The sequence below is a fragment of the Rattus norvegicus genome, chromosome 9, assembly GCF_021556685.1.
Source record: "Rattus norvegicus strain SHRSP/BbbUtx chromosome 9, alternate assembly SHRSP_T2T, whole genome shotgun sequence".
NCBI lineage: Eukaryota > Metazoa > Chordata > Mammalia > Rodentia > Muridae > Rattus > Rattus norvegicus.
Window position 1 is genome coordinate 121,866,395 of NC_141542.1, and position 26,513 is coordinate 121,892,907.

Genomic DNA, 26,513 nt, shown 5'->3' on the forward strand with positions numbered 1-26,513 from the left:
CCGTGTCTGTTGGGAAACTGGGTCGCCTCTCCTGCTAGAAATTCCCGACTCTACTAAAATGAGCCATTAATCAGTTTTCCCTGACCGCCGAAATGATTTATTACTGATGAACAGTACCCCATGTCATCCTTCTCCTGTATTAAAAAGTTACCCATCAACAATTTTCTTAAACTAAAAATAATGTCTTGGAAAAAAAATCCGGATGTTTTCTGAATGTATTATTTCCGGTGATTTTTCTGAGAATTGAAAATTAATTCTATGTTCATTAATGAATTAGCTGAAAATACTAACTTGAGAATGGATGCTGTATTTTTTGAGATGGAGGAGGCTTAGTCATTTACTGTCTACCAACTGTCTGTCTGCCTCCATCCAGCCTTCCATCCATTCACTCATTTGGTTTTTTTTTTTTTTTTCAAGCAAATGAGGTAAAGTGGACTTAAATTCTCCATGAGAATTGGGTCTTTGTAGGTGAAAATGATACATTAATGTAGTGAATACATTATTTGTGCTGAACTGTTTCCTAACAGAATAACCCTTCCTGTCTCAACGTAAATTGTAACTAATCCTATTCCTCTCCAAAGGACCAAGCTAGACACCCAGCTTTTCTTCCTGTGGTTTTCAAGGGATAACCAGATCCTGGGGTTCTAGCATGGTTTCCCAACCCCACACCACTTATTCCACTGTTTTCCATTGCACAGATTTTACCAGAAAACAGTGATCTGTGCATGTGCTAGACTTATTTTTTTTTTTTCACACCAGTTTTGAAACTTGAATTCTCTCTTCTCAGAAAAGGGAGCCTAACCGACTTCAAAAGATGTCATTAATGTTCCTAATAATAAGGCAGTGGCTTTGGAGAAATGATATTTGTTTAATAAGCTTATCTTTACCCTGCTGTGAAATCTGAATGTTTTCTTCCCTCTGACGTGCGAGACTCAGCCCTCCCTACCCACGGTTCCTCCAGGACGAGAGCTAAAGAGGGACCTGGGATGTGAACGTGATGCAGGCTCATGCGCCGATCTTCGCCCACCCGGCAACTTCCCAGGTGCCTCTGCGTGGAGATCGCAGTGTCAGTGTACATGAAATGCGCCCGTGTCCCTCACCCGTGAGAAGGGTTTAAAACCACGCACCCGCTTTGTAGTAGGTGCCAAAGCCTGCTTGCGGGCCGCGGGCTGCGTAGGGCCTCAGGTGAATCATTTCAAATATCCTGTTCCATTTTCCTTAGCTCAGTTTTCTTGCCCTTGGGCAACCAATTTGCTCAAGCCTCCAAAACTCCAGTGTGAAGACCAGAGTCACCCTGTCCTTTGGGAATCGGGACAACTTTGAGAACTGAGAAGCACAGTGGGGAATCTCGGTGCGGGTGGGATACTGAGGCCTAGTGAGGAGAGTCAGGAAGGAGAAGTGGAGGCTGAGGATGAAGCTCTGGCCACAGCGAACCGGTATATACCTGGAAGTCGCGTTTGTTGTGCTCCTTTCCCGGAAGGTTAGTGGTGGAAAGAGAACACAGTCGGGACACGCTCGGGTTACATATGCGTCTCAAACCCAACGGCAACTCATGCTTTGTCTGCTGATGACAACTGGGTAATGCCATGTCTCCTCACCCCCGCTTACACTGTAGGGGCGGGATCTTTTCCCCCTGTAGTCAGTCCCCCTGCTGGGAGTATTTCATACTTTAAATGCATTCTGCCCTGTCGGGCTAACATTTTAGATCATTTCTTGTGACATCTTACATATCACAGAGTGCACAATGTTGAGGCGCCCTCCTGCCATTCCGCCGCTCAGAACATCAGTTCTGTTAAAATTCCACTGTGTGATAGACAGCGCTGCTGGGGGCTGCCCTGGGTGGACGGGCAGGGGGTCTAGACCCTGCTGTGATCACTGCACTGTGTGGCGTGGGGGGGGCATCATTAGGAAAATGCTAGTTTTCGAAACTGGCTTTTTTTTTCCTTTTTAGTGCTTAGAGAGATAAGCAGAAATAACACGCAGCCATTTCCACATTTATGACTGTCACATTGGACAGGAGTCGGCTCCGGGGAGTACCCAGCTGAGTGATGACGTGTCATTTGTCTCCCCCTGGGATCAGAGCTGACACTAAATTCTGAACACAGAAAGGGAGAGCCCTGGAGCTGGGCTTGCTCACTGAAGCCCTCTGGTATAACCCTACTCCCACATGCAGCAAACCCTTCCTACCAGTGGCGACCTCAGAGGAAGCCTCATCACCTGCCCGCCCCATGCCCCTAGCCCCACTCCGCCCCATGCCCCCGCTGCTAACCATGACGTCATGCACAGTAAAAGCTCCAGACTCCTCTAGGGGGATAGATGATTTTTCTCAGTCACTCCTGAAATAAACTTTGGGGAAGGGGATTATTCTCACCTAAGATTGCAGTTGGCACAAATGGGTCTGCCATACATCGTAAGCAGGGCAACGCAGGGAGAATAAAGAGAGAAAGAACAGTCAGTGATGGACGAGCGAACCCCCACTTCCCCAGGAAAGCCACCGAAAGTCTCAGCTTTGCATCAAGCAGAATGCCCATGCACCACCGAAGAAGGTGAGGGCGCGCAGTGGTGGAGCACGTTACCTGGGTAATAGGAATTCGGCACTGAGGTGCTCAGCGTGTTTGTTTTCATTGTAAAGGATGACGGTGAAGACACGGCTGTGGAGAGAGAAAAGCAGGTCAGAGGCCACAGGTAAGTTGAGTTTGGAATCTACGGCATTCTGCAATCATGGCAGCCGGTCCGTGTTAAGGTAGATCGCTCATACAGAGAAGCTTCTGGGATTCGCTGAAGTCCATGTGACAAGCATGACCATTCTCAGTAGTTTCTGGGTAGCCACTCATCCTTTTTAGGGGACGAACCCTTTTGATCAGACAAAGACTCTTCTTATCCCATAATGGAAAACACCTACAAAGGACCACCACATCGAATGGGGGAATCCAAGAGGCTCCTTACTCTGGGTTTTTTGCCTTGACTTTGTGATTGTGCTTCTGCTCTGAGCTGATGTTTATGACTGCAAATGTGGGAACAAGTCAATACGAAGCTTCGGACGAACAAAGGGAATAGCAGTGTTTTGGTGCTTTGCTAGAAATTCTATTTTTTCATATTTTGAAAATTTGGGCTAGAGAGATGTCTCAGTGGTTAAGAGCACCGACTGCTCTTCCAGAGTTGTGAGTTCAAATCCCAGCAACCACATGGTGGCTCACAACCATCTGTAATGAGATCTGATGCCCTCTTCTGGTGTATCAGAAGACAGCTACAGTGTACTTATATATAATAAATAAATAAATCTTAAAAAAAAATTTGGGTTGCTGAAATCTGGCTCATATACTGAAAATGAAACTATTTTTTCCATGTTGCTCTTTTAATCTTTAAAAGATAAAATATATATATTTCTTTGGATTATTTCTCTGAAGAACCACACCGTCTCTTTGTCTCTACTGCTATAAGACAGAATGTCAAATCCTCTGATTAACTGGTTGAAAATAGGTATCTCCAGTTTTGTAGGATGATCACTCTCCTCTATATTGCAAAATGTTAATAACACAGGACCCTTTCACTCCACTAACGCGTAAGGACTGATATCTGCTCAGAGTAGTTCAACATCATCACCCATGGCTGCGGTTCTCCTAAGAACTGAGGTGACTTATTTGACGCTGAGTTCCTGCAGAGGTACACACACCCTATCCCCACCACGTCACCCTATCCACGGCAGTGTTATGGGACCCTTGGGTTACTTGGGGTGCATTTATTTTGATGACGGGTTAAGGTATTTTAGTTGTCAGAAGCAATCCCCGTTGTAAAGGGAAGTGCCTGTGTTCATGGCCATATCTTCAAAGGACAGATAGGCCTGCCAGGGGGAGGCCCAGAATCCAGGGCTCCCTGTCAGTTACCTGGTTATTGCCCTAAAACAGAGAAGGGTCCCATTTATGCATGACTTTGGTAAGTTGCCAGGAAAATAATAATTGATAGAAAGAGGAACGAAAGAAACTGTACACTTATGAACAGGCGGCTTCATGTGTCTGATAAATGCGTGCGAGGCAGATATGAAATAACTATGTTTATTTCTACCTTTGTGTTAAAGTACATTTGAGCACTGGAATCCACCTTTGAGCTAAACATTTGTCTTTAAGTATTCAGACTAAGCCCATTCCCCCTTTCCATATTCCACATTCCCCTACTTATGGTAGAGGAAAGTGCAAGGCGTCACTTCTATGTGCTTCAGTGGACAGGTTACAACCCCCTCATGTAAATGAGCTTTGCCTCACTTTTAAATTCTCCAGCCTTGTTTTTATTACTATCTCATTTTAAAAAGTTACTCACCTCACAGCTTCTAGAACTTTCTGAGTAAGAACTTGCAGGTATGTATATCTGCATGGTGTGTGTGTGCGTGTGTTTTTGTGTGCGTGCCTGCGTGCGTGTGTGTGTGTGTGTGTGTGTGTGTGTGTAGCTCAGGCATCCTTGTAAACTCTCCTTGGGATTGTTCCCCTGGTAGCTTAATTGAGAGGGAATGAATAGAGTATTATGAAAATGCTTACCACTGGGGATCCCTGTCAGTAAAACTGTAAGAGACATTTCATGGCTAGCAGAGCAGGAGGGAACAAGTTCTTCTGCTGTGTTTATTGAGGGGGGGGGGTCAGTCAGAGAGGCTGCATTGGCAAACCTGCTCAGCGGTCTTGCAGTTACTGCCCAGTTAGACCTCCTGTGCAGCAGTAATGTTCCTCCTGGGGTTCAAACCTGAGACACCCTATAGCTATTAGTTTTGGTTCCTGAGTAAGAACTTGGAGGTATGTATATCTGCATTGTGTGCATGCGTGTGTGTGTGTGTGTGTGTGTGTGTGTGTGTGTGTGTGTGTATGTGCGTGTGGAGTTGGGAATGGGTCATTTCAAGAAAATGTGTTCCTGAGAATCTGAAAGTGAGGTGAAAGTTTGGAACCTTTTGTGTCTCCTGTAAAGTGAGGTGTCTGAGCAGTCTCTTTCTTCCCTCTCCATACCCTCCTGGCTTCCGGGTGTTTCTCATATGTTTTGCATATGTTTCACATATGCTGGATAAGTGTTCTGCCCCTGAGCCGTGCCTCCATCCTGTGTGGTCCCTTATACACCGATGCTTCGAAAACGGCCACTGCTACACAAACTCCAGCTCTTTGTGTTTGAAGTCCCCCCACCGTCTGATTCAAGCAATCCGGATGCTTTAATTTGGAGCTCTGTCACTACGTATGGATATTTTCAAATGTAATTAATCTTTTTTAGTGAAAAACTGAGCAATGTCAGCTACAGAAAAGCAGAAAGGCGTGAAAAAGTTCATTACGATGACAGTTTTCGCACCCTACCCTGAACGCCATGGGAGGGTAGAGGATGGGGGCGCTGAGAACCCAAGAATGCTGCCCTCCTACTGTGTCAGAGCAGTGGGGCAAGTCTAGCAGGCTGGGTGTGCAGGGAGCTCACATGGTTAGGGAAAGAGAAGGTGGGGCAATGGCAGCCACTAATCAAAAGAAGCGGTCTGTGAAAGCTAAGTGATCATCGCAGGCACATGAGGCTCTGGAGCAGGCACAGCTGGGTGTACCATAACCCTAAGAAGGAGAGGCTGGCATCCCGGCATCCTCTGGCCGAAAGGCTTGGTCAGGTGACCAGCACACACTGTCCATGGCTACCAGTGATGCCCTAGACTCCTCTCCGTGCTCCTTGCAGTCGCAAGCCCTACCAGCCTTTCTGGGCATTGCTTTGGTCATATCTGTGCTGTTAGAACCCATGCTGATCATACAGGAGGGACCGGCGGGGGTCCGCATGGATGGGTTTTCCACAAAGAAACCCTGTCCTTGGACTTGATGAGTTTGTGCCATGAGCTACAACACTGGGCCCAGCTGAGGGACCTGACTCTGGTCACTGGCCACATAATCGGGGATGGGGAAATATCTTCCTTTCGCACCTCAGATAAACAACTGAATTGCTGATCTCTAGAAACACTGCCTGCACAGGGGATCGCGGGTGGGCACAGGTAGGCAAAGCCCACCCAATGTGAAGCTTGAGACACCCCGAAGCACATTTTAATTTATTAATTGCCAGTAATTGCCCTATAATAAAGGCAGAACCTGTCAGCTGAACAAACAAACAATTAACTTGTTAGTGCCATTTAATGACCTGTTTCACAACAGACTTCCCGGGTGCAATTCCATACCTGGCTTGCTTACAAATGGGATCTAAGCAACCAAAGGGGTGAGGGGAAAGCAGGTGTGTGCTCAGCTAGAGGGGAGCCTTTGTGTTGCTGCTTTCAGAAAACTGAAAGACATTTCCCCTGGATCCTTGGGCTCCCCTCTTAGGTCCTAGCACCTTTAGAAAAACACTCTCTCTAGACGTAGGCATAGAGTCTGGACAAAGCAGTTCTCTGTAAGAATGCTGTAAGAGGATTTGGGGTTTTAATCCCACGGATCTACCAGAACCAGGTCTTTAAGCAAAGGCCATGCGGTGTGGGCACTTACATCTCCCGTTAAGGTTGTGTGTGTCCATGAAGGAGAAGGCTTCATCACAGTTGGTGCCTTGCTCAGCGTAGCTCTTGTCCATCGAGTTCACCATCACTGTCATCTCCTGCCGGGTGCTGCTCATCGTCTCCTTCCTCTTCTTGGCCAGTTTCCTAGGGACAAAGAGTTCAGTTATGTAGACATGCGTGTGGGTGGAGGGCAGAGTCATGGTGCAGGTACTCACTGGTGTTGAGGAGCGACCTCGCTCATTCTTGCAATGATTTATGTGGCTTACGTATGTGAGATGCCTGCCGGGCTGCATATAGAAAGGGCAAACACCCACGGCCTCTCCTAACAACAAGAAAATGAGCAGCAGCAGCAACAACAACACAACAACAACAGCAGCAGCAGCAGCAAGTTGAAGAAAACCAGAGAGTGCTCGTCGTACAACAACCTACCCCTAATTACCAATGATGGTAGATGACTCTGTCACCATCTGTTGACTGATAAGCTCCTCGAGTCACGAGCTTCTCACTAAATAACTGTCTGAGATGCAGTGTCAGAGAGAAGATTCTAATAGATTTTTTGCCAGGCAAAATTGGACTACGGGTCCCCAATCTGTAACAGGGTCCCACCCCACTACACTGCAATCTTATATTTTGAAATGATGTTGACCATAGCCAACCTTACTTCCAGCAGGGATAACTTGTCCCCATCCCTCTCCCCTCAGCAGGAGGAAATGTGGGAATCCAGACTGCTGTATCCTACTCACTAAGCACAGGACGCTCATTTAAAGTGATAGCTGCCTGTATGGAAATCCGAAAACCACAGTGGAAAATGACATAAAGAGGCAGATAAAACACGTATCTGAGGATCTTCTCTCCAGAGATTATGTACCCAAGACAGACAAGGAAGGAATCCAAAATACTTTAGGGAAAGTGACAGAGTGAAAAGATACCAGAAGACCATCGTATTGCCAACCCCATCCTGCTGTGGGACAGTCTCTCTAGAAATGGACCACCAACAGGACCAGAACAATGACATACTAACACGGAAGAGGTAATTATCCTGGTTCCCACTCAAAGAACTATAGGCAACCAATGACTGTTAGGAGGAGGATCAGCCTCTCTCAGGGATGAGCCCCTGGTCTAATGCAGCATAGTCATCCTTGAACCATAAGCTCAGCCCAGTCAGCCTTGAACCATAAGCTCAGCATGGCCATCCTTGAACCATAAGCTCAGCATGGCCATCCTTGAACCATAAGCTCAGCATGGCCATCCTTGAACCATAAGCTCAGCATGGTCATCCTTGAACCATAAGCTCAGCATAGTCAGCCTTGAACCATAAGCTCAGCATGGCCATCCTTGAACCATAAGCTCAGCATGGCATCCTTGAACCATAAGCTCAGCATGGCCATCCTTGAACCATAAGCTCAGCATGGCCATCCTTGAACCATAAGCTCAGCATGGCCATCCTTGAACCATAAGCTCAGCATGGCCATCCTTGAACCATAAGCTCAGCCCAGTCAGCCTTGAACCATAAGCTCAGCATGGCATCCTTGAACCATAAGCTCAGCATGGCCATCCTTGAACCATAAGCTCAGCATGGCCATCCTTGAACCATAAGCTCAGCATGGCCATCCTTGAACCATAAGCTCAGCATGGCCATCCTTGAACCATAAGCTCAGCATGGCCATCCTTGAACCATAAGCTCAGCATAGTCAGCCTTGAACCATAAGCTCAGCATTGTCAGCCTTGAAACCACATGTGTACAATGAAAGTGAACATGGAAGGTTGCATTTATATATTTGCAAATACATATATAATAATAATGATCAAGGAAAAGAGGCCAGTAACTTGGGGGGGGGCAGGGGAGCGACTGGTGGGAGGAAGGGGGTAAGTGATGTAATTCTGTTTCAATATATTTTTTAAAAACATACAAAATGCTTTTGAAAAGAAAGAAAAGAAAAGAAAAGGCATTCGAATGCCGCCTGAGCTCCCATCACTGTTTAAAATGGAAAACAGCAGCTATTCCTAGCAAATCATTGTGATGCTCATTGGCCTAGCACAGGGCAGAAATGAACCACATCACCACAACCACACCCACGTCAGGTGATCGATAGTGCAGCAGAGGGTACTGGAACAGGAGACCATATGGGTAATCTTTATTACCATTTCTAAGTGATGCATAATCCAAATGCTGCCTTGCCTATAGTTATAATCATCTTTTAATTCTATACTTTGAAAGGAGAACAGCTCCAAGATTGACTTGCCCTTTTAATCACTAAAAGTTGGTGGAAAAAAAGACATTTATGTGAGACAGACGAATGAAAATTACATATGGCGTCTCAGGAGGGGAGAAGTGATGAGCAGGGTGAGGGGTCAGCAAGAGTGACCTTTCTGGGCACTGGTACTCTCTTTCTATGTGCAGACATTGACTTAAGCCTCTTCCTGGCTGGATGTGCTGTGTGGGAGCCAGCATTAGGCCTGCCTGCTGTCAATCATCAGGTGCTGTGCATTGGGCCTGCCTGCTGTCAATCACCAGGTGCTGTGCATTGGGCCTGCCTGCTGTCAATCACCAGGTGCTGTGCATTGGGCCTGACTGCTGTCAATCATCCAGTGCTGTGCATTGGGCCTGCCTGCTGTCAATCACCAGGTGCTGTGCATTGGGCCTGCCTGCTGTCAATCATCCAGTGCTGTGCATTAGGCCTGCCTCTTTTTATCAGGTGCTCTGGGCAGAGACTACCTTATCACTGCTCCCCCAGCACCAGTTCCTAGAGAACATTCTTAGGACAGGTCTTCCCTGGGACACCAAAGTGGAGGACTGAGAAACTTTAGCTCCAAAATTCAGACAAAATGCTCACTTTGGGTGGGAATTTCTTTGACTTACGTTGGGCTTACTTATGTGGATAAATGCTTTAGCATCTCCCTTTAGTTCAACCCACAAAGACTGGCATAGCCAACTTTCCCAGACTTCCCTGTACTTTTGCTTGTTTGAACTCCTCTAAAAAGACTGCAAACGAGAGATCGTGGGAGCCTCTTCCACTGAGGTGGCAGAGTGGAAGACAGTGGCAGGCATGGGGCGTCCAGCCGTAACACAGGCTAGGCTTGTCCGGAAATGCCATTTCCCTCTCTGGTTCTTTATATGTATGAAGTAAATATCAAGAGTACCACACTAAACATTTCCTTGCTAATCTTTAAGAACAAGTGAACCCCTTTAAGGAGTCATCAGTATATTCTCTGATTGAATGGAGGTCAAGTCCGAAAGTCACGATTTAATGTTAACATCTGCTGGATAAGTACTCTGTGCCCATGAACCATCTTCGAACACCAAGGAGCTTGTGGTGTCCTCAGCAGGCCCTCCCTTCACTGATCCTGTGCTTTGTCTTGAGTTTCCCATGCCCAACACAAACATCATGTACCAGGCAGGTCATGGAAGGGAAGGAAGGCAGGGTCTCCCGAGAGGCTCTGCCAGAGCATGACAAATACAGAGGCGAATGCTCACAGCCAGCCATTGAACTGAGAATGGGGTCCCCATTGGAGGAGTTAGAGAAAGGACTAGAGGAGCTGAAGGGGTTTGCAACCCCATAAGAACAACAATACCGACCAACCAGAGTTCCCAGGGACTAAACCACCATCCCAAGAGTACACATGGACAGACCCATGGCCCCAGCGGCATATGTAGCAGAGGATGGCCTTGTTGGGCACCAAAGGGAGTAGATGCCCCAGTGTAGGGGAATATCAGGGTGGGGAGGTAGGAATGAATATTGGTTGGGTGAGGGAACACCTTCATAGAAGAAGTGGGAGGAGGGATGGGATGGGGGGTGGTTATGGATAGGAAACTGGGAAAGGGGATAACATTTGAAATGCAAATTAAAATATCCAATAAAAAATCCTTACAGACCATATGAAGCTCAAATAAAATAAAATAAAATATAAATAAAATAAAATAAATAAAATATGGGTAGTGAGGACTAGAGACAAAGGGGGGAAGCTGACTCAGCTCTATCAGTGGATGCCCGAGGGGAGCCCAGTCACTCCAAGTTTCAGAAGCCAGAGAGCCAGATTTAATGTCAACATAGGTTTAAATGCTGGCAAATGTCTTAGTTCTGGTTTCTATCGCTTCAGCGAAACACTATCACCAGAAAGCAAGTTGGGAGGACAGATTATTTGGCTTACAGTTCCATATCTCTGTTCATCCTTGAAGGAGGTCAGGACAAGGACTTAAAGCAGGACCCTGGAGGCAGGAGATGATGCAGAGGCCATGCTGCTTACTGGCTGGCTCTCCGTGGCTTTGCTCAGCCTGCTCTCTTATAGAACCCAGGACCACAGCCCAGGCGTGGCATCCCCTACAATGGGCTGATCCATACCCCATCAATCACTAACTCGGAAATTGCTCTATGGGCTCGCCTGCAGCCTGCCTCATGGAGGCGTGTCCCCAGTTGAGGTTCCCTCCTTTCAGTCAACTAGCGTGTGTTGAGTTGATGTAAAACTAGCACCAGCATAGCAAAGACTTAAAAACTTAAAATAGAAACTGCTTGGTCTGAACGAAGCACATCGGTTGCCACGGGTGCCCTTCCCAAGTAGTACTAGCGCTGTGTTAGAACGGAAAGGAGTCGGGCCTAATGTTTCCCACACAGCCAGAGCATGCCGGTGCCCTGTAGATCTTATCTCCTTTGATCTTGGCAACCCTGGAAGATGCATTTTTAATTTTTACTTTGCAGATGAGACGATGGAATTTCAGGGAAGCTACACATTTGGGTGGTAGAACTGAGCCAGGACCTGGAACTCTCTGAGTCTAAACAGCAAAGGTTGCCTTGGACGTTACACGGTGGCTTTCAGGCATGAAGATTCTGTCACCTGAAGTGTAGATGCTGTGCTGAAAAGTCAGCAAGTAGAAAGAAGACACAGGATGCATTGCATGACGTCAGTGGCATGCAAGAAGTTTATGAATGGAATCAGCCGCTATCATGGGTAGCAGGCCATCCCTAGGGGTGGGGGACATGGACCAGTGTGAGCATCTTGCATTTGTTCTTGTATGTGACACAAGAGCTCTGGTCAACACTCAGAAATGGTTGAGGAAGTTTAGACTCAAAACTGAAGGTCACTTATGACTGGGCAATTTGGATTCTCTTACTCTGTTGTCTGTCTGTCTGTCTGTCTCTCACCAAAAATTTTCTGAACCTACTACCTTTTATGGGGGGTTAACTGGAAATGATTTTCTTTACATTCTTATTGAAAGATGGATAAATTTATTTTTCATCATAATGCTTAGAGAATGGCTTGTCTGAAATATTGTAATTGCCAATTTCCAAACCTGTGCTTTATGAATCTCAAAGGTCCTTAGCATTTAAAAGAAGACAGAAAGCTTCCTATCAACATCTGTAAATAGGTGGTTTTTAGGAAGTGAGAGAAAAGTCTTAAGAGTTTCCTGGCAGCAGGCAGGGGTCAGAAGACAAACAACAACCAAAGCAGGACAGAATACAATTTGACTCAGATCTCTGGGAAGGAGGGCTGAGGACGGGGGAACCACTCTCCCCTAAGTCACGATAACTATGGGCAAATGTGGAGCTCAAAACTTAAAGCAGTGACAGTATGTGTGTGGAAAATCTCTGCGAAACTAAATCAGCAAATTTAAGTAAGTGGTATTTAATTGGTAAGGGATACACTGTGATGAGTGTACAACCGGGGTTATAATGTGGACAGGGGCTTGGAGAGTGCAATCTCCATGGGGCCATGGTTGGGAAGAGACACCGAGCTTCAAAAGTTTATTTGGAGCAGTAATGACTCCGCACTCCCCAAAGCTGAAAGGGAAGTACTTCGTTCATGTCAAAGAAACACAGGGAGCACCAGGAAGCCTGAGTCTGACCTATCTACAGCTAAGGCTACCATATGCAGGTAGCAAAAAAAAAAAAAAAAAAAAAAAAAAAAACGGAAAGGAAAATAACCCTGAAAGAAGATGAACAGGGCAAACATGCTTCCCAATGGGAACAACAAAGTGAGGGCAACGTCCTCAGAAACCGCTCAGATTACAGAGCGGGTGAATAGTCAAAGCCTCGAGGAGAACTCCACCAACCTAAAAGTCTCCATTCTACCAAGTTATCCTTGAGCGATGGGGAAGTGAACCTTGGCAGACACCTGAGAGTGGTAGCTTTGTTGCTAGCAAGCTCTTCTTACAGGAGATGTTAAATGTTCTTAAGTGTCCTGGTCCAGTACCTGGACCTGCCTGTGCACTGGTCCCTGACTGCCTATTTATATCAACTGAGAGGAGCTCACAGACTCTCCACTCTCAGCCATCCTAGACCACCCTGAGTATGATATACATCCTGTATTTTGAAATTGAAAACATCCGTTATTCCTAACAACAGTGCCCGTGAATCAGTTTGTACTAGAGCCAAATATTTGGCTTGACATTGCTCTTGGGTTCAATAACCAACAAGTCTGTATGTTCGTGTGTGTGTGTGTGTGTGTGTGTGTGTGTGTGTGTGTGTGTGTGTGTGTGTATGTGTTCAGTATCTGCGTGCATGTATGTATGCATATGTACAGTGTATGTGTACTGTGTGTATTTACAGTTTGTGTCTATGTTTATGTATGTGCACAGTGTGTGTGTCTGTGTGTCTCTTTCTCTATGTATGTGTGTGTGTACAGTGTGTGTGTGTGTGTGTGTGTGTGTGTGTGTGTGTAGATTGAGAGCTGGTGGATAAGAGTCCACGAACAAAAGAAGCACAGTACATCCACTGCAGGCCCTGACTGGGCTACCAAACCTCATCCTCATGGCTGGGCAGATAGCATTGCCTATTTCTGACGTCAGAAAGATGGCCTCTTTTGAAGCTAACCCTGGTGATCTTGAGGAGAACTGCGCAGCCATTTTTGTGAGTTCATTTGCTGGGAGAAGAACAGCACAACTTAACAACTCAACGCTGAGTCTAAAAAGGACCTGGGGCGAGCAAACCCATTAAAAAACAGGTGTGCTCCCCGGAACTCAGAGAGGACTGGCATCTCACTGCTTTCCTTGCGGCAGGATATATGCATATTCACACATAATATCATGCCTGTCTACCATAAAGAAGATGAGAAGCCAGCTAGTGTACCCATATAATAAAATGCCTTTGACGAGATGGTTTCAGGCACATTGCTTGCCTTAGAGAACAGGTTATAGAGAACAGGTTGTAGCTGGTAGCCATGACTTCTGTTTCATGTTCTTTAACTGTGGTAAACACAGCTTCTTTTTTTTTTTTTTTGGTTCTTTTTTTCGGAGCTGGGGACCGAACCCAGGGCCTTGCGCTTCCTAGGCAAGCGCTCTACCACTGAGCTAAATCCCCAGCCCCTAAACACAGCTTCTTGACAAGTCAAACATTCCAAAGTAGAGCCTGTAGCATATGCTGTGGGATGCTGGAAGATTTCTACAGCCTAGATAGGAAGGAGGGTTACACCCCAGAACCTCATATCTATTGGCCTACAGATCCTGTCTTGTGAACGTGGAAAAAGATGTGTAGCAGTACCCAGAGAACTCTACCCAAATCGTCTCGGTGGTGACGGCAGCGCATTCCTCGCTAGCAATGACCAGGCCACTTCCAGACCTCCTGCTGGCTAACACTCTTTCTTCCGATATTCCTGAGTTATTACTTACTAAAACCTGTATTCCAATCTTAGCTGCCCCAACCCAGACCTGCGGTGCTCCTGGGTCATGATCCCCAATTTGTACATGATATCTGTGCTCTCTCCTCTGCACCTCTCAGTCCTGGTATGTCCTCCTTCCTCCCCAGCATGGCAGCTATCTCCTTCCTCCTCCCTTGCTCCCTTGCCTGGGAATCCTAAAAGTCCTACCTTTGACTCCCTGCTGGCAACTTTATTTACCAACAGAAACCAACTGGAGGCAGGGACTCTCAACATCTAAGTGTGGATTCTCCTGCAGTTTTGGGGGGCCCAATTAACATAATACAAACATGGACCAAACTACAACAGAAATGCCAGAGAGAAGGAAAATGGCATAAGTCAGACTGGGTGTTCATGAAAAGGAAGAATTAGGAGAAGGAATAGTTGAGGTTATAATAATATCTTTTATGAATTCTTAATTATTCCGTCAGAAAAAGCTTTTTTAAAATAACAAGGAAGCATCAGAGAGCTAGTGGTTATAAATAGGAGAGACCAGAGAGAGGTGACGGGGAAGAAAACAAACTTTGCCATTAGAGACACACCAGCAATGCAGAATAAAGTCCTCTGAAGAAGGGTTGGCATCATCAGTGAGTGCCTTGTGTATCCAGGGCAACTGAGGGAAAACGAAGTTGAGACATGAGAGAAAGTGGAATAACACAAAATGCTCAACAGGATGTAGAAAGAGTAGGAGACAAACTATAAAAGAGAAAGAAAGCATGAGGCAATAAATCCAAAATGGTTAAAATACACTAGAATCCAGTCTCTATCAATGATCAATGGACATGCCAACAGTCTATACATATAAGTTGAAAGACAGATACTATCAAAGTAGATCAAAAACAAGGCCCAGCTTAAAATTATCTCTCAGAAAATTTATCATCTTTACAAAGAACAAGACAGAGGAAAAAGTAAAGGGATAAGGAAAGACACACAAAGTCAATAATGATCAACAGAAAATCGAATGGGCTGCATTAGATCTGATGTAACACCTCAAAGACAGGCAAATTGCCATGGATTAGAGTAGCATTTCATTAAAAACAAAAAGGTTTGCTGTCAAATTGGACTTGAAGTCTCATGATATCTTTCCAACCATCGGGCTTACATATGAGTCAAGGAACGATCAACTTTGGGGAAAAACGAATCCATTCAAGTAGCTGAAGAATGGATGAACCATTCAGATAGTTCAAGATCGGGTGAACCCATTCACATAGCTGGAGACTCATCCTTTCGTTAGCAGCGGGCAGATCAAACAGGCAGAAAATCATTGAGGAAATTCTTCAGTTCAACAGCACAACCAATCAGCCGGATTCAATTGACATTGTTAGAATATTTTACGCAGCAACAGTAGAACGTTTTCAACCTGAAAGGTTTTAGTCACAGATGTAGAGTATATCTGGGGCCATAAAAACATACCTTATAACTCTGTTAAAGGGAAGAAAATACACATTGCATAGTCTCAGATGAAAGTGGGATTAAGCTAAGATTCGACAAAGACGCTGAAAATCACCCAACATAATTGATCATAAAGACAAAGACTGTGTTTAAGGCATTATCTGTAACACAGGAAGGTAGAGAAACTCTAGGAAGTGAAGCCATGTGAGTGATCATAGGTCACTGGAGGCCATCCTCTAAGGAGACCATGAGATCACCATCGCCCCACCCCCTGTCTGTCTCTCAAGTACCATCAGGAGGATGGATGACTTTGCTCCATGATGCTCTCCCGTGATGTGTTGCCTCACTGAAGGCCCCAGAGCAATGAACACATCTGACCACTGGGCTAAACTAAACATCTGAAACCAAGGCTAACTGAAACTGTCCCTTTTCTATGTTGATGTTGTAGGTGGTCTGTCACGGTGCAGGATAACTGCTTAAAGACTGTATGTAGTACTGCTGATGGGGGTGGGCATTGAAGGGAAGAAAAAGAATGGGCATAGCTCTGAAAGTTCAGACAGGACTTTCTGAGAGAGTCCTGGTAAGAGAGAGTGACGGTAAGGCGGGTACTTGGAAGGGAGACAGTTGCCATAGTCCATTGTCACACATGAAAGAACAGGAAATGAGAAAAAAAAAGTCTTGCCATATTATAATCAACATGACAGGTGTCAATCATCCACACAACAGGTGTCAATCACAACCAATCGAGAGAACCCAGTAAAGGATAAACTTGTTGGGGAAAGTCCCATGGAAGGGCTGGGGCACAGATGGTAGCCCACTTAGGGACAACGCAGAAGGAGACAGCCGTGGCCCTTCCTCCCTTTCCTCTCTGAAACCATGCTGGGAGGTCTGTGGCATGCAAAGGCATTTGCTACAGGTGTGGTGCACTCAAGGCGGAGAACTCCATAATGCTGCTGTCCAACTGTCACTCGGGATGAAGGGAGGGTTTACTACCAAGCCCCTCTCTAATACAGACCCTGCCACAGAGAGTGCCTAGAGAAGACTGTACCTCAGTTCCTGGGAGGGCACGTTCACTTTAAAGCAATCTTTCAATTAGATAGTACAAGGAGGCAAAATTCACAGAGGTGGGAATCACATAGAGACAGAAGAATAAAAGGACGAATGGCCTTCTGGTCCTGGCTTGTATAATTATGTGTATGTATTGACTTAATTAAAAGCTGGGGTAGAAGCTGGAACCAAGAAGTACTTAATTCTTCTCTCAGTAGGGATGGAATAGCTATTGGCTGTGTCCAGCTGAATGAACCCAATGAATAAGGAGCTGTCACCATAAGGACAGATCTGTTCAAAGTACCACATAATGTTGCTTTCAAAGTTAAAAATTTAAGGAATGAAACCCACAGTGTTCTGATAACTAATTGCTTCAACTTGACTAGCGCTATAATAGCCAATAGAAACACAGAGGAAAATAATTATTATTAAAACTGTGGATTCAGAAAAAAGCTATAGCATTTATTAACTCTTTAAATAGCTGAGTGGAGATGCTGCTCTCATTAACTCCACATATAGAGAAGGAAATTGAGACTCCATAGTGGGAAGTTGCCCACTATGGCACCATGCATGGCAGGATATATGGTATGCTGCATCACATGTAGAGATGCAGTCACCTCTAAAACTCTCATAGGAACCACAGCTAACCACTCTGTGTGCTTCAGTCTGCACACACTTAAATACAGGCTAACCTTTGCTCTAGAGAGCTTCTGGATTACCTGAAATAGAAGTATCTGCCTGCCACTGCCAATTACACCTCACTGAAGTTCACTCAGTTTCTCTCTCCTAGACACAACATGGTGCAGCATTTCCACTCCCTACCCAGAAGCCCACTGGTTTTTACTGACTAGTTGGCAGACAAGCATTTACGCTGAAGAACAGTTCTGTTTCCAGACAAGCTTGAGTTTTGAATCTTCGTTGGGGGATCTGCTTTGTTTGTCTCTTAGGTGTGTGATGAGACAAAGCAGGTTGAGAAAGTGCTGGTAATGAGATGCATTATTTCAGCAATGTCTATGCAACTGGAGGGTGTCATGTTAGGTCATTAGAGTGACATCAGAAAGACAAACACCATATGTCCTCGCTCACACACGAAAGCTAAGAAACTTCATCCCAGAAGCAGGTCAGTGGCTACCCGAGGAGGGGAAGGGTGAGAGGGAGTGGGGAGTGGTAGGGAGGGGCAGGTTAATGGGTAGAGCAGTGCATCTGGACAGGAGGAATGACTTCTAATATTTACAGAACAGTGGAATAGCTATTGTTGACAATAATCAGTTGTAAACTTAAAAGAGTAGACAGGATTTTAATGTTCCTAACACAAATATAATAATGAATAGAGTGATGACTAATTAGATTACTGATATGATTATTTCATACAAAAGATAGATATTAAAATGTCAGAGTTCTCTCTCATGGCTCCTTTCAGCCTTTCCTTCTGGCCCAGGGGTTCTCAACCTGTGGGTTGTGACCCCTTTGGGAGGACAAACGACCCTTTCACAGGAGTCACATATCACATATCCTGCATATCAGCTATACTATGATTCATAATGGTAGCAAATTTACAGTTGTGAATTAAAAACAAAACAATTTCATTGTTTGCTGTCACCACAACTTGAGAAACTCTATCAAAGGGTTTCAGCATTGGGAAGGTTGACAGCCATTGCTCTAGCCCATCTTCACTCCTTTGTGTCAACCACCAGACCTACAGAACCAGTCTCTAGCAAGGACTCCTGCTCAGTGGCCACATAAAGGTGGAATTCAGCAACTCCATCGCCACCATACTTGGCTAGGATCCAGAGTGGACAACAACAACCAAAGAAGTGAATATCTACCCACCCAACAAATAGGAGACCAGTTACTGACACCAAGAGATACGTCAAACTTAACAGCAGATCACCAGATCCCAGTACTAAAACTCAAACACAAGACAATATAGGCAATTATGGATATATTGAAGGAACTTAAAGAGACATGAATAAATCTCCTAATGAAGATTGTATAGACAAAAACTATAAAAGTAATGTAATGAAAACTACTAAAGACATGGAAATAGTATTTAACAAAGAATAGAATATCTAAAGTAAGCCCAAAGTGAAATAAAGTTGGAAATGGAAAACTCAGGATAGCAACAAAAACTTAGCCTTACAGACTGATCACAATGCAGAACAGAGAATCTCAGCTCATGAAGGCAAGGCAGAAGAAATGGATGGCTCTGTCAAAGAAAATTTAATACCTAAGAATGTCCAGGAAACCTTGGATGTCATGAAAAGACCAAATCTATGAATAATAAGGATAAAGGAAGGAGAAGACATTTATGTCAAAGATACAGAAAATAATTTTTAATGAAATTATAGAGGAAAATTTCTTCAACCTATAAGTAGAGGTGCCTATGAAGGTACAAGAAGCATACAGACAGGGCAAGAAAAGAAATTACCCAAAACACATAATAATTAAAACACTGAAGAAACAAAAAAGAATATTAAAAGTTACAAGGGGTAAAGACAAAGTCATATATAAAGGCAAACCCATTATAGTAACATCTCCTTTTCAATGGAGACCCTGAAAATCAAAAGGGTCTGGAAAGATGTTCTATAAACTCTGAAAGGCCACATATGCCAGCCCAGACTATTATACCCAGCAAAACTATCTATCATAGTAGAGAACGAGAACATTCTATAATAAGAACAAATTTAAGCAATTTCTAAACATCAATCCAGTTCTACAGAAGGGACTAGAAGGAAAACTTCACTCGGAAGAGGTTAACAACACCCAAGAGGACACAGGAATAAATAATTTTAGAACAATAAATCAAAAGGAAGGAAATTCATCATACAACAATAAAATAACAGGAACCAACAAAGCACTGCCAACAAGCACTGCTCATTAATAACTCTCAATATTAATGGTCTCAATTTCCCCATTAAAAATGACAAAGACTAATAGATTTGATTAGAAAAAAGGATCCATCTTTCTGCTACATCCAAGAAACACACTTCACAACCAATAATGGACATCACCTCAGGGTAGAAGGAAGGAAAAAGTTATTCTAAGTAAATAGACCTAAGAAGGAAGCTAGTGTAGCCACTTTAATATGTGACAAAATAGACTTCAAACCAGAACTAAACAGAAGAGATAAAGTAGGACTCTAGATACTTGTTCGAAGAAAGTCTACCATGAGAATATTGCCACTTTAAACATTTACGCACCCAACAAGGGCATCTAAGTGTATCCATGTAGAAACACTACTACAGCTAAAGCCACACAGTGATAGTTGAGTGACTTTAATTCCCTACTCTCAGCAAAAGACAGGCCATCAAAATAAAAAACAAAATAAAACAAAACAAAACAAAAAAAAACCATGGGAGTTAAATAATATGACAAACCAAGTGGTCCTAACTGACATGTGCAGCACATTCTATTCAAACACTAAAGAAAACAGTTTCTTCTCAGCAGTCGTGGAACTTCCTTCAAAATTGAACATGTTAGGACATTAGAAAAATCTTAACAGATATAAGAAATTTGAAATTATATCCTGTTTTCTATTTAACTACCCTCTCTTAAAGCTAGGTTTCAACAACAATAGAAACAGTGAGAAGTAAACTCACAGAAACTGAACACCCCACGACTGAATGAAAGATAGGCCAAGAAAGAAATGAGGAAGAAATTAAAACTTTTTAGAAATGACTGAAAATGGAAATAAAATGTTTCACAAGTGAAATTATAAACACCGCTCTAATAGGTAAGTGCCTACATTTAATGAAAGGAAGGGAGGGAGGGAGGGTGGGAGGGAGGAAGATAGGGAGGGATGGAAGTAGGGAGGGAGGGAGGAAGGGAGGGAAGGAAGGAAGAACAGAGGGAGAGAGGGAGGGAAGGAAGAACAGAGGGAGAGAGGGAGGGAATAAGGAAGGGGGGAGGGAAGGAAGAAATAACAATCCCCTTCAAAGCCCAAACTAAATTCAATCAATCAATCAAACAAACAAATGAACAAACAAACAAAAACCCAAGAGAGACATCATAGTGACATCGCAACACACCTGAAAGCTTTAGAAAAACAAGAAGGAAAAACTTAAAAGATATGATGGCAAGAGATAGTCAAACTCAGGGCTAAAGTCAAACAGAAACTAACAGAAACAGAGAATCAGTGAAATGAAGACTTGTTTTTTTTGAGACAATTGACAAGATTGACAAATGCTCAGACAGATTATTCAGAAGACAGAGAAATATCCAAATAAATAAAATTAGAGTTGAAAGTAGATGTTAGAATAGACTCTAAGGACATTTAAACAAGACAGTCATAGATTTACTTTTTTTTTTTTTTTCGGAGCTGGGAACCAAACCCAGGGCCTTGCACTTGCTAGGCAAGTGCTCTACCACTGAGCTAATTCCCCAACCCCACAGATTTACTTTTAAAAATTTCTATTTCTCCAAAACAAAACAAAAAAACCTAAAGGAAGTAGATGAATTTCTTGACTTATCTAATCTACCAAACTTAAATCAAGATGGAACAAACAATACAAATGACCCGGAGCCCCCCGTGAAATAGCTGGCAAAGGGGAACACTTATTCATTGCTGGTGGCAGTGCAAACTGGTATGGCGTGTACGGAAATCACTGTGGCAGTTCCCCACGAAGTTAGCAACAGGTCCACCTCAAGATCCAGCAACACGACTCTTGGACATAAACACACAAGTCTACATTCCACTACAGAGACACTTGCCCATTCACATTCTCTGAAGTTCTGTGAGCCACAAACTAGACACAACCTAGATGCCCATCACCGTGGACGGACAATGCAAATATCGTATTTACACAATGGGATCATTTTTATTCAGCTCTTTAGAAAAATGAGGTTGCGAAACTTGCAGGTAAATGCATAGAGATAGAAAAAAAGTCCACCCTGAGTGGGGTAACACAGGCTCTCTCCTTAAAACCCAAATAGTGCACATTGTTTGCTTGCTAACTTTTAGTGTGCTACAGTTTGAATAACCACAGAAGTTAGGTACCTAGTAAGGTGTCAGAGGGGAGGAGAGGATCGCTCAAGGAAAGGAAGTCGAGAATATGGTGTTGAGCAAAGATAACAGAAAACTGGGAGGATTAAGTGGGTGTGGGTAGGTGATGTGGGTAGGAAGATGAGGGTGTTAGCCAAAGGGATCCTTAGGCTTCTCCAGCACCAGAGGATCACAAAAACTATTGGTTGCTCTCTACAATGTTCAGTTCCCGTCGCTCAGGACACCAGGCACATGTGTCGATCGTGGAGAAATTGAGCGGGTAGCCCGACTACATGCTTTACCCCTGCTGGGCACTACCAGAGGGGGGCAAACATAATCGTCAATGTCACCAAGCTAAAATCCAGGGGTCTACAGTAGTGGCTTGCCTGGACACTGACACACTAGCGGCATGAATGCTATGGGAGGAATCGGCCACTTTTAAAAAGTGGATTTAAGGTCACTCTGTGAGATGGTGCCTACGCCTGACACTGGCAAAGTGTCCAAGAGCCCAAGACTAGATAACTGATCATGGAGGGTGGGGTGTGGGGGCAAACAATACTCTTACACCGCTAAAGACACATAGTAATAATAAAATGGCTCCAATGACAGATTGCTCTTCGTGTGGATCAGGGCCTCAGCCAAGCTTCCTCAGAAGTGTTTCCTTGCAGTAGATGGGAACTAACACCAGGACCCACAGCTAGACACTGTGCAGAGTGTGGGAGACTTTGAAGCACTCAGTCCTAAAGGAGATGTCTTCATCAAACTCCTCCCCTCAAGGCTCAGGGAGCTGTGCGGAAGGAAGAGGAAGAGGAACGATTGTAAGAGTCAGAGGTGACAGATGACCCCAGGAACGCAGTGTCTGCAGACACAACAGGACCGAGACAGCACTCACAGAACCTATGGGTTCAAACCAGGTGAAATCCCAGCACCCAAGGGAGAAGAGGACCCAACTCTAACTCAAAAGCTGTTTGTTATTGACACTTGCTGGCAAAGGGACAATAAAGTTTTCTCCAATGCAGTGTCACTGGGTACCAGCCAAACCTGGTGGCCAGGAGTAGCTGCCTGACACAGAATGAACTCCTTATATTTGGGGGTGGGGGTCTGTCTTTTTTTGTTTGTTTTTGTTTTGTTTGCTTTCTTTTTAAAAACTTTCTTTTTAATGAACTTGGGTGGATGGATCTCAGAGGAGTTGATGGAGGGGAAATATGATAAGAATATATTGTAGGAAAAATTCCTCAAATTAAAAAAGTATAAAAAAATTTATACAGGTCTTCATAAATATGTACTATTTAACTAGTATACATAACTACTTAACTAGTCTATATATACTAGTTAAAATTTAAGATTACTAAAAAAAGAAACACTAGACGGATGGGCCATTTGACAGTCTGACGTGGGTAACAGACTCAGACAGACAGGTGGACAGGTAGACAGGTGGACAGGCAGGAATCTTCCTACCCCACCCCAGGAGAAAGGCAGCCAAGTGTACTGCCCTGTCACTTGAAGCTACTGTTTTGTTTGGTGTGGCCTGTTGGTAAAGATGCCATGGAATGTTTTCTCAGCAAGCGAGGAGGTTTTTGGAGGAGCAAATGCTGGGCCATGGAAAGAGGTAAGTGGATGCCTCCGTCTGGTGTGAGTCTCCCTTGATCCAGATGCTTCTGGATAGCTGACCATTTATGTTTATGTTGAAGAACCTCAAACTGAACCACCCTCCACAGATAACCCAATTGGTCTTCCTAGGACTTAGGGGCAGAAGCACCTGTAGAAGACTGGGTATCTATTAGAACAGGTTGAAGTTGTATGTTTTACAATCTATGATCACTTCCAACTCAACACCCAAATGCAATGTGTGACTCTGAGGGGAAGTCATCGCTATTACAACACAAGAGAGTCATGGTTCTACTGCAATGAAATTCATGTGTCTTAGGTTGAGCTGGCCTGGAAGGCTCTGGGGACACCCTACAGGCTCACATATTTACGTGATTGGCCCCCATATGAGGAGATGTTTGGGAAGATTAGGAGGTGTGATCTTATTGAAGGGAGTGGGCTGCTGGGAATGGGCTTTGAGATTTCAAAGGCTCACACCAGGCCCAGCATCTCTGCAGGCTACCTGTGGATCAGGATGGAGAGCTCTCCGCTCCAGCTACCACTCCAGCCCCATGTCTGTTTCCCTTTGCTATGATCTGAAGCTGTAAGCAAGCCCCCAGTTAAATGCTTTCTTTGAAGAGAGTTGGTTTGGTCATGGTGTCTCTTCATAGCAACAGGCTGCTAAGTAAGACAAAGCCTGAAAATAGTTCCAGTAAAACTCACAAATCAAATACTGTTTGGGGAAGCTATAAAGTCAACAGTAGAGTCTATTGTTTTCCTGGAGAAGTACCTCAGATTTTCTAACACTGGCCTTCTCGATTGGTTAAAAGTTGCTTTTACTCACCTCTGAGTTTCAGAGGGGCTTTTGACAGGTCACCACTGCTTTCCTATAGTTTGGAAGCCATGTTTTAGCTAAGACTAATTTCTTAGCTCAGGTGGATCTTACTACCTAAGTGTGTTACACATGGGCTCTGTTTCCGCTGCTGTGCACGTCTCTTCCTAGATCACTGTTCCAAGTAGCAGTAACTCGGCACAGGGTGCTCTGAGAGCCTCAAATGAGTACGTGACTTCACCAGGTTGAGTGCAGACATGGCCATGAAGAACTGTCTTGATGGTTTTAACTGACAGAGGAGGATGCAGCCTAGTGTGGAAGACACAATCTCCCAGGCAGTGGTCCTGTTCTGTAAGTGAAAGCCAGGCGAGCATGAGTAAGAGCGAGCCAGCAAGCAGCCCTGGCTCCGGTCCCTGCAGGGATTTCTCTCAGATTTTGACTGGGGAGTATAAACCACACCGATCCCTTCCTTCCCAAGTTGTTTTTGGTCACTGTGCTTCTCACAGCAACAGAGTGAAATGAAAATATCTATATCTGGCATGTGGCACAGATACATGGACAATTGTTGTTTCCAACCCTCGTGACTGCCCGGCTGAGCCTGCCTTGTTTCCTGTTCACGGAAACCTTATGGTAAGCATGATTGTGGGGACACCACATTAGGCGTACAGGTGATGCTTGGCACTCAGCAGTGAGTGCAGGCTCCTGGCAATCGCTGGTGACCACAAGTGACTTGCTCAGACCCCCCCCAACCCCCCATGGGTTACATCCTTTTCAGCAGCTGAAAGAATTAAAGGGACCTTGGCAGCTGCAAACAATTATTTCATGGACTCTGATATTTTGTCTTTGATTCTTTGGCTTGTGTGAAAGTGGTTTGGATGTATCCCACCCCATCTCCCATATCTGCCCCATCCCCCACCCCATCTCCCATATCCCACCCCCATGTCCCCACCCTGATTTCATGAACTGGAAGACTTAATCCTCATGTGTTGATGGTGTTGGAAGTAGGACATTTGGGAGCCTGTTAGGATTAGGTGAGATCACAACATCCACGATGACATAAGTTGCTGTCTAAGAAGAGGGGTGCGGGAATCTCGTCAGTAAGCATGATGCAGTACGAAGGCTCATAGCAGGAGCCAGTAGATCAATGCTGGACTTAGGTGAAAACAGATTTATGTCCTTTATAAACTGCCTATTTTTGCAGCTTGAGGAATCCTAAGAAAGGGGTGACAAAGGATTATAGGAGCCAGAGGGGTCAAGGACACCACCGGAAACCCCACAGAATGGACTAACCAGGTCTCATAGGAGTTCATGGAGGCTGAAGAGACACCTGGTGACCCTGCATGGGTCTAACTTAGGCCCTCTGTATATATGTTATGGTTCTGTGGCCTAGTCTTCCTGTGGGACTCCTGACAGCGGGAGAAGTGGCTGTCTCTGACCCTTTTACTGTTTTGGGGACCCTTTTCTTCCTACTGGTGTAGGAAGGATGGGGGGCATCTGGTCTTACTGTAACTTGATATGCTATGTTTGGTTGATATCTGTGGGAGGCCTGCCGCTTTCTGAAGAGAAGTGGGGGAGGAGTGGGTAGGGGAAGGAGAAGGGAGAGGAGAGGTATACTGGGAGGAGAGGAGGGAGGGTAACTGTGGTCGGGATGTAATGTGTGAAAAAAGAATAAATAATAAATCTGCCTATTTTGTGGCATTGTAGTAGCAGAAAATGGACCAAAGTACAATGAGTTAAAACCATACATCCTATTTTCACACTTGAGTTTCAATGGTATTCCTTCAACAACCTGGGAGGAAAGCCTTTTGGTCAGTTCTGAGATTCATTTTAATATTACTCAGTTTTGGGCATCTTTCCCATCTGGGACATGACCCTATACCATCCTGAGTACCCTCTGCATACATGGAGTCAGAGCTCTTGGTTTGTAATGGTTTGACCAGGCCTAGACCTTCCAAACCTTACCTGTGCTACTGTAAGAATCATAACTGAATGCACAGCCTCAAGATCCACCAGTACATAGATTTCCCCTGCCAAAAACATCTTCCATTTGGGAGCTGCTCACAGCTCACACAAGCACCCCGATGTAATTTTCCGAAACCAGTTGAAGATTCTTAAACACTAAAAAACAAACAAACAAACAAAAAAAAACCCCCAAAAAACCAAAACAGTCATGTAGACATAATAGATGCAGTATCTGTCATCCTTAGTGATATTTTGTTTAGCTTTACGTCTCCCATCAGGGCAATATGAGTCCAGAGGGACTGGAACAAGCCACGCTGCAAGAAATATGAGACCGGAATGATCCACGGTAGGGCAAAAATAGGAATGGAGTGAGATTGGGAGAGCAGGCCTGTGCAGTCGGCCTGCACTGTCCAGTTCTGCTCGTGCACATTATCTCAAAACCCAATGATTTCAAGAACGCCACTCTGAGGAGAAACTAAACGGGTGTCCTGTCAGTCCTTTACCAGGCTATAAACACAAGTGAGAAAGCAGGGGCTGAATGCAGGGCACGCTGGAGCAGTACCTCCACTTCCCCTGCTGTTCATGAAACCTAGGAAGGCCTCTGCCTAATA

The 26,513-nt window shown here is 44.6% G+C and overlaps 1 protein-coding gene across 11 annotated transcripts in view; it reads right to left on the reverse strand.

Moving 5' to 3' along the window:
* Ptprm (protein tyrosine phosphatase, receptor type, M) overlaps positions 1–26,513 on the reverse strand; it is a 701,363-nt gene that overhangs the window by 145,227 nt on the left and 529,623 nt on the right. For 6 of the 11 annotated variants that reach the window (NM_001431774.1, NM_001431773.1, XM_087565010.1 and 3 more), the window contains 2 exon segments: positions 2,577–2,651; positions 6,468–6,619. In NM_001431774.1, the coding sequence (NP_001418703.1) occupies positions 2,577–2,651; positions 6,468–6,619 (227 nt within the window). 11 annotated transcript variants of the gene reach the window in all.